Here is a 12,330-nt window from a genome sequence, read left to right on the forward strand (position 1 = left end):
GCGTAGGAGTATATCATCAGTCGCAGTTCGGCCGGAAGTTCCAGGAACTGGCTATGGGTATTTTGCGTTGTCATTATCAGCTATACGCATATTTTGTTAGTGCTGGGTGGGTGATCATAGGGGGGCCGGGAGGTACTCACGTCGCTCGCGACGAAAATGTCGACCTCGGCGGCGACGATGTCGGCGTCTGGGTCGTGGTAGAAGTTGGATTTGGATTAGAATTTGCGCACGTATGTGAGACGATGGAGAATGGAAGAAAAGAAGCGGAAATGTTTGCCCTCCCTTGCACAGCATAATCTGGTTACCATCTTCTGGTTGTGGAAGGACCCATAGAAGCGAGAGCCACTGACAATCTTCGAATATCAAACAGCACTCCATTACGACGCCAGAGCAACAGCAACACTGAAATTTGAACGTCTAATTCGATATCTTCTCTGAACCTGCGTCGAGTATGTGGAAATGTCGAACATAAAAGAAGATAAAATGCTAAGCCTAGCCCGCTGAACCGCTGATTACCACAGATTGATCAACGCCATGCAAACAATGCCATACCTCTCTCCAAGCGCCAGTGGAACCGACCATGCAACGTAAAAACAGCGTGAAACTTCATCTTCTTTGCTAGCCCATTGCACTTCGTGCGCAGACCTCCTGACAGCGATCCTTAATACTGCCATACCCGTGTTCTCAGTCCAAGAGTATTTGTGGTACTCGTAAACGTGAGTAGAGGCAGTTGTGATCGAGGTTTAGGAGGCTTCTAGACTAGGTCTACGTTGAATTTCCATGTGCCTGTTGAGGTTAGCAGTAGTTCAGGGAGGAGTGCATGGAGGCGTGTGGACCACATACCGAGCTTCAGGTTCTCCGCTGTGTCGTTGAGGACGATGATCCTCCGCTTAGTGCAGTATGAAGTCTTGTCAAGGATATCGACCTTGAGGTCTTTTAACTGATCGATTGGCTTCTCGAACATCTCGCTGAGGTTCTCGACGGCCATTTCCAGATCCTTCTGGTTGTCCTCAAAGATCTCCGTTAGGTTGTTGCGGGCGAGGTAGTAGGCAAAGGCGTAGGTCCACTTAAGCACCTGTCGGCATTGTTGAAGCGCATGTGAAGCCTGGTCAAGGAACTGCACCTCAATCCACGACATGCCTGATGAGTTTTGTAGCTGTTGCATCTTCTTCTCCGTCTTAAGGTAGAGGTCCTTGTCGAGCTTCGCCGACTGTTCGTGGTTCGCAAAGCGATTGTAGTAATGGAGGTATCGTTCGAGCGACTGCCGGGACTTAGCCTGCGCGTCGCGGGCTTCGGATCCGCTCTTCTCTTCGAAGCGATTGCAGTTGTACCAGCTCGTGCCATGCTCCGACCACTTGCCCATGCACATCCAACAGAACTCGTTGCGGCACTTCCTGCACGTCATGTGGTTGCACCCTCCGTTCTTCTCGATTGTAGAGTTACAGTTCGGGCATTCCTTAGTGTTGGCCGATATCCAATTGGCGGTCTCTGAGTCGTCCTCGCACTTCTTGACCCACTTCTTCACCAGCGCGCAAGGTGCAGGCTGGTGGTTGTTCAATGTACATCCAAAGCAGAAGTCGTGTCCGCATTCGCAGTGTACTGTTGGTACGATCTTGGTGAGGTCCTTGCTCTTTACAGGGCATTCCACGGCGTACTTGCAGTCGGGCGCAGGGCACCATTTGAGGTTCTCTTTATCGTCGACGTAGGTTCGCGTGAGGAGGGTGTGGTATCTACGACTGTGAGCATGTCGGAGGAAAGTGGAGCGATCATCGCGTACCTGTCTTGGAGATCTGCCGTAACGAGAAGGTCTAGCGATTTTGAGTCGACTATGCGAGTGCAGCCTTCTCCGGGACAGCGTATGCGGGCAGCCTCTCCCTCGTCTTGGATCTTGGTGCCGAGGTACTGCCTGTAGCAATCCAAGCAAAACCGGTGTCCGCACTTCATGGCGAAGCTCCGCAGGTTCGCGTCGTCGTCGCAACAGATGTCGCAGACGAAGCCTGGTATCGTCTCTATTTTGGGCGGATTGGTGGTAGAGTCCTGGCAAAGACCCGCTAGCTCTAGGACCTCGTCTGTCTTCTCCATGTATTGGTCGATCAGGCGCTCCTTGTTCCATCGCAGGTGCCGCAGGAGGATGGCGGCGGCTTCGGGTGGCTGGCCGAGGATGCTCGAGACTTCGTCGACCTGCTTGTCTTGCTGTGCTTGGATCTGGGCGGGGTCGAAGACTTTGAAGTCTACCTCGAAGGCCTGCTTCGTGGGCTTGATGTCCTTGTCCTGTGATTCAAAGCCGACGTCATCTTGGTCCATGTCAAAGTCCGAGTCTGGGCAGTGTTAGCACGTGTCTTCGGCGGCAGCTGGGGGATGCGCACCCTCTTCCAAGTCCAGGTCGCTGTCCTGGTCGTCAAAGTCGTCGCCGCTCATGGAGCTGTTGAAGTCGTCGTCCGAGTCCATCTTGCCGGCGTCGGTTGTGGGCGTGGCTGGTAGAGTAACAACAGGGTGATTGGTCTTCTTATGGGGGTATTCCTCGGCGGGGCTGAGGTAGTTGTCTGCCTCGTCGGCCTTCCGCTTGCGAAGGGTGGTGGACGGCGTGATGATGGAGGAGTCCCGCCTGATGACGGAACGCGGGCTTGACAGGCGGCGGCGAAAGGAGCGACGTGCAAAGACGAGATAAGGCCTGAGGCGCGTGTGGTGAGTGGCGGTACAGGTGGTCGGAATCAGCAGCGTATTGGTCAGCAGCACAGAAGGGAAGGAGTCACAGGAAGTGAGAGATGGCGTCTAGCAGTCGATTGCTGGTCCTCGATGCGGGCACTCATCGGGGTGGCCCTAGCGCCTTCTGGGAGGCAACAGTCCAGGGGCGTCCGGAACCTGACCGCGTTCTCCACATTTCACCGCGCGCTTAGAACACACCTTTTCGCGTGTCACCAGTCTATTATAGTAAAACGCAGTGTACCCTCAAGGCATCCTCTTTGCTTGATGCAGCCCAAATGTCCATTGCGGACAACAACGGCCGAGACGTGCCTCTATAATGGTGTCGCCTATGCTCTCACATGAAACCGGCCACCGACATAGACTTTCGTGACTTCATGCTAGCATTGCTTTTCCACATAGGCTCGTGGGCTTGAACATCTGCTACAGTAATGACCCTAATCTACCAAACGTCTATCGTGCCGTAGCAAGCACTAGTCTTCGTCACTCTCCTCTTCGCTCTCATCCTCACTCTCCTGCTGCAAGAAGTCGATCAAGCTCTTCGTCTTCTCCCTCACCTTCTCCATGTCCGCGTTCTCGGTGCTCTTGTCGTCTTCCCACCATTGTATCATGCCATCCTCTTCTATCGAGTCCAACTCGACAAGCTTTGTTGATGCGCTCAGCAGGATCGCGTCGCCGTTCTCCTTGTTGCATAGGTCGGCTTGGAGTAGCAGCATAAAGTCGATCTGATCCGTCTTGCTTTCAGCATTCTTGTCGAAGATGGAGCGGTCGATGAGCTCCTTGTGCTGTCCAAAGACCTGCGCGACGGCACTCTTGATCGCTTCGCCCGACTTGGTCAGCTGGGTGACGCGCTTGACGAAGGAGGAGACGACTGCGCGTCTGACTTGGTGGTCCGACGCGTTCGTGCTCATGCGGAGGGCTGTGAGTTCCAGTTGAATGTTGGCGGATTCATGGCCTTCGACTAGCGAATCGTAGATACTCGCAGACGCATCGTGATCGAAGTTTGCCGCGTGTTGACTGTCGGCTGAGCCCACAGACAGGAAACTACTCGTCGCAGATCTGTCGTGGCGCTCCATGCCCATCATGTCTGCTTCTGAATCTGAGTTGATTGTGGATATTGACTCGTTCGAGAAAGTGTACACTATCTCTGTTAGCGAATGTAGGTAGTTGCTGATGACAATGCACTCACTTGAGCCCTTGGTGGCCAGACCATCCACCAGCTCGTCCTCATCATCCTCGTCCGAGTCGTGGAATTCGAAGCCGTCGCCTTTCTCGCCAACTATCGCAGGGTCTGAATCGCCACGAACGACCTCCTCTCCTTGTTCTCGTCTCCGCTTTGCTCTTGTGATTCTGTGCTCTCCTCGTATCGTCATACCCTCGCTGATGCTGACCCCATATGAGATCAGAGCACCAGCTTCGATGGTACATCTGCGCCCTATAGAGACTTCATTTGCGAGAATGGCCTTAGTAACCGTACTACCGTCTGCTATGCTGGCGTAGTCCCAAATATACGCTCCGTCAATTTTGACATTCCGGCCGATTTGGCAATGCCTTCCGATGATGCTGTTGGTAATGACGCTCTTATCGCCTATGCTGGTGCCCCGACCGATGACTGTCTTTGGCCCGATGACACAGTCGCGTGCAAGTATGACCCCCTCCTCTTTGTATGTGTTACCTTTTTGTAACCGATATGACTGTCCTTGAACGAGGTTGCTGTCCGGACACAGCGGGTATGCCCATCGCGAGACGATATCTTTACTGACCGACTCGTATGCGTGTAGATTCCGAACTCTTGCCGCGTAGTGATCTGAGATGATGTGTGTGTGGAACGTCTTGCCGTTGAGCTCGTAGTCTTTGAGCACGCTGTGCAGGAAGCCCTTGCGCGGCGCCTGAAAATCGAAGTTGTCGCTCCATAATGCAAGCACGTCGGGTGTGCAGATGTCAATGCCGCAGTCGATCAGGTCTTGGCGGACCTCGAGCTCCTGGTGGGTGGAGAGCAGTTCGGGGTCGATGGAGAGGTAGTGCGTCTGGTCTCGGTTCGGCATCTGTTCGAAGTGTAGGCATCTGTCTTTTTGAGGGTCAATTACGAAGACGGGACTTGTGCCTTGGGCCTTTGTCCTGTGAGTCGCGCCTGCCTCGCGCAGCACCATGGTCATGATAGCGTTCTTGTCCTTGGCCCGCCGCGCCCTATGCGCTGCGAGTGCAGACTCGAGGGGCAGATTGCTGACCACATCGCCGTAGACCAAGAGGAAGTCGCCAACCAGCAGGCCTCTGCTGTCCAGATCTCGCATCGCATCACCAATCGAATGTGACGTCGACTGGATCAGCTCCAGTCGCGAGAAGGGTGATGATTTGGAGGACCATCGCGAGGCCTTGATGTAGTCTTCAACCTGTTCTCTGTGTGCGCCGCAGTATACAAAGACCTCCTCCACGCCGGCGTTGGCGAGAAACTCGAACGTGTACTCGATGAGCGGGGTATTCGCGAGGGGCAGAAGACACTAGCAGGTGTCAGCGTACAGCTGGCAGTATCCGGGGGGTGCGTACTCTTGGGTGCTCGAGTGTGAAGGGACTGAAGCGTGTCTCGAAAGGATCCGCGAGTATCTACCAGGTTAGCATAATTCGCGACCAGTTGCGTTGCGCAACCTACCACAGCCTGCAGCGGCTCATCGCGCTCCTCCTCGCCGGACTTGCCCTTGTCTTGGCCTTTCTTGCCTTTCGGTGGCATCTTCACTTTTGGGTAGTGTGTTGCGCAAGTGCTCGAGGGGCGCTTAGAATTCTAGATTCGTGGTGCACGTGGAGGGGTTTGGCCTACGACTTCCAAAAAGCTCCCACTAACTGACCACCACCGCTGAGTCACAAGCCCCCGACCAGGGACCACCACGCCTACCAGATCTTCGGGTCTCTGTCACGTCTCAGATCCTTTAGCGGGGTGGCTCTGCGGGTAAGCCGCTGCGCATGATTCTCGAACATGCTCGTGCGCGGCCTTCTGGGCTGGCTATCAAGGTCTGGACCACCAGGGCAGACATGTGCTCGGAAATGCTTATTGCGACGACACTTGCACCTAGAAGGAATGGCCAAGACGGGCATGCAATGCGAGACCTGTAGCTTTATACGAACAGTTTTAGAGTCAGTAGCTGCTGTCAGAGTTTTCTGATATCCAGAGACATGGGTAGTCTTCAGTCTTTTTCTAGATAGCCCACAATGAGGGAAATGCGAAACACAAGTGATATACATATTCTTGACATTGGCTACTTTGACCTCCCTATATCGGAGAGAAGAATACAATTGTTTATCTAGCAAGTAGGGTATTTTTCTAGCAACCGTCCAACCCGGACCTGAAACAATGGATAGATGACCTCGAACGCCTCAGACTTGCAGGTCCTAAAATACCCTGACAGACAGCTCCCTGAGCTATCCTATTCTTGCACCTTTTTCTCCTGTAGATACAAGAGCCGATCACGACTATCGGCCCTGAAAATGGCTGGATCGCCTTTGTCCAGCAGTACAACATATGCTCAACACCTGTCATCCTGTAGCAGGTGGCTGCAACACATTCGTTGTGAGGCTTGATTGGCGAGACCGCCTGAACGTATGGTTGCGCCTGCTATCAACGCGGGCGTGGTTGCATGGACCCCATCTGCTGTGGCATTTGGGGAGGGTACATTTGTTGACGCTTCGCTGGATTGTTCATGTCGTCGCCTCCAGATATTTCCGAGACTTGACGGCGGTGACCCGGCGCTAGTTGTGATTGTTGCTGCTGTTGCATTTGCATGTGTGGTGAGGTACTGTATCCCATGTTCCCATGCATGGGGTTCACTCCATATGGACCTGGGTGTTGGACTGGTTGGCCTCGCATTGCCTGCGCAAAGTCGTCCGGAACTGTGCTGCCTACAGGAGAGACGCCCGGCATTTGGTTGGGTGAGTTCCAGTTGCTGACCGTCTGTGGAGATTTAGCTGGAGAATCCTCCTCTTTGAGCACCAATTGACGCGCTATTTGCACAGGCTGGGGCGCGACCATGGTTCCGTCAGCCTGAGCGACTGGCTTTTTGAGATGAACAAGGTGCTTCTCTAGCATGTGTAGAAGACCTTCCTTGGTGAACGGCTTGGGGAGAACGTCGTTCATACCTAAAGATGTTAGTACAGAGACTGAAAATGAATGAATTCCTCTTACCATGCTGGAAGTACATGGAGATGTCGTCACTCCGGATATTAGAAGTCATAGCCACAATTGGGGTTGTGTCAAACTGTCGAATCAAGTGGCATGCTGATACACCGTCCAGGTTTGGCATGATAATATCCATCAAGACCAAATCGTACTTTGAGCCAGCGTTCATCTTGTTGACAGCTTCCAAACCATCGAGCTGGATTCAATTAGCATGGCGTACAAACGACGAGAGTAGATGACTTACAGCACTATCGATGGAGCAGTGGAAAGCGTACAAGAACTTGCTTCCAATTCGACGGCACGTGGGGTCGTCCTCAACGAGCAGAATCTGAGGCGGTCGAATCCATCCTGGATCTGGAATAGCATTTTTCCTCTTTGGCTCTGGCATTCTGGGTTCGCTGGATTCTACTGCTTTGGGCGGGGCAGCATAGGGAATGTTGTTGATGTGCTCGCTGTACATGGGGTCAATACCTTGGTTGGAACCGACAGGGTAAACGAGGTTATCGAGGTTTTCGAGGCGCATTGAGTTGGTCGAAGTTGCTGATGGCGGTCCGCGGCTCGTCGGTCGCAGTGTTGCTCGCGCGATATCTGGTGGTGGGGTTGTCAAAGTGCCGTTCATCCGCATGGTGATCTCGTTCATCTGCTCCAGGTTTCTGGGGTTCAGCATAGCATCTGCGTTTGTTTCGCTTAGAAGTTTAGAAGCGTGCTGCAATGGAGAAGCGGGGTTATCGTCATCGTTGGCTGCGGCGGGCTCCATGCTGCCGTTCTGCGAGTCGGTGCCGTTGGGGAAAACGAGCTTGCTGTTCCTCCTTTGCGTCGCATCAACGCCGTGTAGGAAAGTCATGATCTGCTGCATGACATGCTCGTGGTTGACAACCGTCTTTTGTAGCCCGATGACCTCTTGCAAAAGCATTGAATGGTGGATGCTCAGTTCACTGTAGCGACTCTCGAGCGCATGCAGTTGAGCTTGCGTGGCCATCAACTGTCCGCTAACCATGTCCATCTGTTGCGAGGGCGCAAACTCTTCCGCGGCGGCTTGGTTGGGTTTTCGCGGCGCGGGGGCCTTTCGACGGATGTTGTCGAGCGCGTCTTTGTTGTTCATCTTGAAGTCGGGGTGCTTGAATTCCCAGGCCTATGGGGCTGTTAGCCACGATACCCGCAGACGTATCCAGGGATGCCACATACTCCAGGCCCGTACGGTGACTGTCCATTTTCTTCGTTGTTGTGACGGACTTTGTGGAAATCGTACTTGTTCAGCTGGCGGACAAAACTGGCGAAATTGCTATGTTTGAAGTGCTTGGGGAGAATGTGCTTTGTAAATTTCTCGTTCTGTTCCTGAGTCAGCAAGTCTGCCACGATATTGAGGGCCCGAGGCGCATACTTCCAGGACGACAAAACTGTCGCCGTCATTTCCCCATCGTACTACACTCTCGTCGCTCCCATTCTCCAGCATCCTAGATGACGTTCAGCGCGAAGCACAGCGCGCATGGGCGCGTCAACCTACTTGTACAGCTTGCGCACAAAGTCGCTGGAGTTGTTGGACCCTCCCCCACCGGCTTGGCTGGGATCCATGATGGTGAATTGGGCTGCGCTGTGGGCGTAGATGCCGCTGGTGGTGATCCGTGTTGATGCGCGACGGCACCCGGATAGTCGAATGGATGCCTAAGGGTCTGCTGAAATCCAGTCACAGTCTTCACCACTGGAGGCGACCGCGATGGAGCTACGGGCGACGGTGCGCAAGGTTCCGGTCGCGCGTTGGAGTGGTTTAAACTTTTGCTTGGCCGGGGGCGGATCGGTGGTGGATGGGCGATGACGAAATTTCCCAAAAAGGGCGCGCCGTGTTGCAGGCGGACGGAGGGCGATGGACGAGATCTGGAACCTTCAAGTGTAAGAAACAGGGAGACATGGGCACCTCTGCGCGGGCACTTGGGAGCTAAACGGGCCTAAAGCAGGTTAACACTGGGCTCGAGAGGAATGCAGTCGAGCATGCGCTAGGAGCAAGCCAAGCGGGCGACGTGCCGAGGAGACGAGCCAGGGGGTTGCTGCTATGACAGGACACGGGACACGGCCATGAGCAGACTGAGTCGCACCCCGTTTCCACACCGCACACACATCGCGAGCGCTGCCATAGTACCTGCAGTCCTTTTTCGGCGACCATGGTACGCCGGGCGTGGCTGTCCCAGCCAATGTTTCCGTGTTTCTGCAACCCATGTCCCCACTGATTATGCCGTTGACGATTCACCACCGGCTTGAGGCACGATCGGCATACAGCAGCAAGCGTGCAGTTGGGCTGCGCTAGTACCGGTGTGGGTCGAATGGGTCAGTATCATTATCCGCAATTTGCTGCTGCACTCAAGACCAACCTGCATATACAGCTCTTATTTATGGACACGATGCTGCCATGTGTTCCGATATTGCATACTTCGGGGACAAGGTGCACACGTCAAGTGGAACGCGGCCGGTGGGTGCGCCTGCCGTCTTCCGACCGAAATACCCCCACCACCAGTGCCTCACCATCACCAAGTGCACACGTGCTCTCTTCACACACGCCCACATTCACGCACCTCTACCTGCATACACGCCATGTTCGCTACCGCCCGCCGTCTACCCCTAGTTCGTCCAGTCGCCGGTCGACGTCTGTTCCACGCCTCGGCACCTGCATTCGTCAATGTCGGTGACAAGCTGCCCAGCGTTGACCTCGTCGAGGGCTCGCCAGGTAACAAGGTGAACCTGGCCAACGAGTTGTCCGGAAAGGGTGTGATTATCGGTAAATTTCCCCTAGCGTCGACTGAGTGAACATGTGTTTGACAATGGCAAAGGCGTTCCGGCTGCCTTCTCGCCCTCGTGTTCCGAGAACCACATCCCGGGCTACATCAACTCTTCCAAGCTGAAGGATGCCGGCAAGGTCTTTGTTGTCTCGGTGAACGACCCTTTTGTCATGAAAGCATGGGGTAAGATGCTCGACCCATCTGGCTCCAGCGGCGTGAGTCTTTTGCACCCCAATGACAAAGCACCCTGTTGACCTCCATAGATCCGCTTCCTCGGTGACCCCAGCCTGAGCTTCACAAAGGCCCTTGACCTCTCTTTCGACGGTGCATCTATCTTTGGAGGTGACCGCTCCAAGCGATATGCTTTGGTCATCGAGAACGGTACCGTGAAAGCAGCGCACGTTGAGCCTGATAACACAGGCCTGAATGGTATGAGTTCCTACTAATCAATAGCGAATGCAGCTTGCTAATAGGATACAGTCTCTGCGGCAGACAAGGTTCTATGAACAATCCACAACACGGTTGCAGATAGATGCTAGGATGAATATCCGCTACGACGGCAACAGACTGCTTACAGTCTCAAAAATGGCCTACGGTGTCTATCGCAAAGGAGATTGGACACCCCACCTCCCCTATACTGATGATCAATATAACACATCATATTTATGAGATTGCTTCGAATACGGTGACATGCTACTAAATCAGACAGCAGAATGAAGCAGTCTAGACACCCTGCGCTAACCTCAGACCTAACTCATAAAGCCTCTACACGCTCTGCACACATAGACCCCCACGAACACACCATCTACTTCTTCCCAGCAAACGCGCACGTCCCAAGATCGCGCTTCTCCGCCGGAAGCTGGGGACTAATGTCAAAGTCGAAGATGTCAATCGGTAGTCCGATGGTCGTACATGCGTTGGGGATATCGACAATACCAGCTATATGACCCTGAATCGGGGCACACGAGAGTAGGAGATAGATCTGGTAGTCGCTGTAGCCTGCAGTTCAGTCAGTGACTAATTTCCGGGAAAAACTCAAGCGTCTCGAAACTCAAAACCAACCCCCATCGCTACAAACACGACAGCCAATCTCTGCTCCAAACGAAAAAGCCAATGCCAAGGAATCAAGAACGCTGGAGGTACCAAACGAGACATGAGCCTCGAACTTCACCAGGGCAGGCTGACATAGGCCAACCCACAAAGCTTCGCAAAAGCAAACAGACCCAGAAAAGAAGCAAACTCACCAAACCGTCTCAAATACTCAATCACCCTCAGACAAGTCTGACGATACGCCACCGTAGCATCAAGATAATGCTGTTTGCCCTTCTCATCCACACTAAATCCCTCAAAGTAGATATACCTGCCAGGACCAAACTGCGGCTCTACAGGACCAGGGATGTAGATGGGACTTTTCATGTCGAGTTGCTTCATGCCACCCTTCATGACGCTGAATTTGATGGTGATGACGCCTGCCATTTCGATGGCGCCGCAGAAGGAGATTTCGCCGTCGCCCTTGAGGAGAGGGAGAGGTCGTTAGTTCGGGTTGTTCTGTTCAGGATAGGGTTTGTGGGGGTGGATGGAAAGAGCTTACTTGGCTGAAATGTAGGTCTCCTACGCTGAACTTCGCACCGGGTACGTGAACTGGGAGGAAGACTTTGGATCCGCGGGAGAGGTTCTTGATGTCGCAGTTTCCACCATGTTCAGGACGTCCTGGAATCGTGCGAGCGCCTTCTTTCGCGATTTTGTCCTTCACGGAACCTGTGGCGGAGCCGGAGTGGGCGTTTTGGGGCTGTGGTGGTTGTGCAACGATGCGGTCCAGGTGCGTGTGCGTCGAGATGAGTTCGGCTTCACGCGTGTTCCAGGTTTCGAGGACTTCGGCGGAGGGGGCACAGCCTAGGACTGAGATTATGGAGGATGTGATTAGTATTGTGTTTACTTCGGAGAGCAGGTAGATAGGGAGTAGGCTTACTGCCAGGGTGAATGAGGCCTGCGAATCTCACACCGGGGATGTGGCGCGAGCTGCAGAAAATGCCTTCAAAATCCCAAATAGCCTTTGCACTGAATGTGCGTCAGTCTGCGTGTCCTTCCTTCTCCCATTGTTTCCTCGTAACTTGCTACTCCTCCCGCAGACTTACGGTTCTGGGTAAAGCTCGTCCAGGAATCCTCCACCGTTTTCTTTTGCAAAGATACCGGTAAACCCCCATGGCTGGTCTTCCAGCGGCTGTACATCTTGAATATCAACGACCAGAACATCGCCTGGTTCCGCAGTTTCGATATCGAAAGGTCCAGTCAAGTAGTGGATCTTGGTCAGGTCGACATCACGGATATCGTCTGCTGAGTCGTTGTTGCCGATTTGACCACCCGTCCAATCTACGCATTCGATCTTGACGGCTTCACCAGGTTTGATGGAGCCATAGGAGGGGTTCTCGGGATGCCAGCGATTCTACACGTGTTATCTTTGAAGATCAACTTTGAGTGTTGTGAGTTTCTGACGTACGTGCAGGCATTCCTGCTCCGATGCTGGCTTGTCGAGCGAGACTTTCGCCGCGTATCGTAGACCTTCCTTGCCCATATCGAACTTTGGAAGTGTATCAAGATTGGGAGTTAGATGGAAGAGAAGAGATCAATATGGGAGTCAAACAACAATGTAAGACGCGTCCAGTCGCGAGAGGGGCAGGTCACGTATAAGAAGCC

At 53.6% G+C, this 12,330-nt stretch overlaps 5 protein-coding genes across 5 annotated transcripts; 1 reads left to right on the forward strand and 4 right to left on the reverse strand.

Annotated features, from left to right (window-relative positions):
* Window positions 1-754: 754 nt before the first annotated feature.
* On the reverse strand, window positions 755-2,989 carry J4E90_004871 (uncharacterized protein; the record flags this gene model as incomplete). Its single annotated transcript, XM_051434432.1, has 5 exons — window positions 755-786; window positions 844-1,730; window positions 1,778-2,318; window positions 2,367-2,772; window positions 2,948-2,989. The coding sequence occupies 5 exons, from the start codon at window positions 2,987-2,989 to the stop codon at window positions 755-757; spliced, it is 1,908 nt and encodes a 635-aa protein (XP_051291688.1).
* A 187-nt stretch (window positions 2,990-3,176) lies between these two features.
* J4E90_004872 (uncharacterized protein) lies at window positions 3,177-5,428 on the reverse strand (the record flags this gene model as incomplete). Its single annotated transcript, XM_051434433.1, has 4 exons — window positions 3,177-3,844; window positions 3,893-5,201; window positions 5,248-5,304; window positions 5,351-5,428. The coding sequence occupies 4 exons, from the start codon at window positions 5,426-5,428 to the stop codon at window positions 3,177-3,179; spliced, it is 2,112 nt and encodes a 703-aa protein (XP_051291689.1).
* An 882-nt stretch (window positions 5,429-6,310) lies between these two features.
* Window positions 6,311-8,440, reverse strand: J4E90_004873 (uncharacterized protein; the record flags this gene model as incomplete). Its single annotated transcript, XM_051434434.1, has 6 exons — window positions 6,311-6,828; window positions 6,875-7,064; window positions 7,113-8,000; window positions 8,054-8,197; window positions 8,250-8,322; window positions 8,373-8,440. 6 exons carry the CDS (start codon window positions 8,438-8,440, stop codon window positions 6,311-6,313), a joined length of 1,881 nt encoding a protein of 626 aa, XP_051291690.1.
* A 1,011-nt stretch (window positions 8,441-9,451) lies between these two features.
* Window positions 9,452-10,142, forward strand: J4E90_004874 (uncharacterized protein; the record flags this gene model as incomplete). Its single annotated transcript, XM_051434435.1, has 4 exons — window positions 9,452-9,635; window positions 9,688-9,851; window positions 9,900-10,065; window positions 10,117-10,142. The coding sequence occupies 4 exons, from the start codon at window positions 9,452-9,454 to the stop codon at window positions 10,140-10,142; spliced, it is 540 nt and encodes a 179-aa protein (XP_051291691.1).
* A 299-nt stretch (window positions 10,143-10,441) lies between these two features.
* Window positions 10,442-12,208, reverse strand: J4E90_004875 (uncharacterized protein; the record flags this gene model as incomplete). The annotated part of the gene is made up of 6 exons (XM_051434436.1): window positions 10,442-10,635; window positions 10,881-11,148; window positions 11,228-11,529; window positions 11,606-11,694; window positions 11,772-12,079; window positions 12,134-12,208. The coding sequence occupies 6 exons, from the start codon at window positions 12,206-12,208 to the stop codon at window positions 10,442-10,444; spliced, it is 1,236 nt and encodes a 411-aa protein (XP_051291692.1).
* Between the last annotated feature and the right edge of the window lie 122 nt (window positions 12,209-12,330).

The sequence above is a fragment of the Alternaria incomplexa genome (genome assembly GCF_024043165.1).
Source record: "Alternaria incomplexa strain BMP 0042 chromosome Unknown scaffold_6, whole genome shotgun sequence".
Classification (NCBI taxonomy): domain Eukaryota; kingdom Fungi; phylum Ascomycota; class Dothideomycetes; order Pleosporales; family Pleosporaceae; genus Alternaria; species Alternaria incomplexa.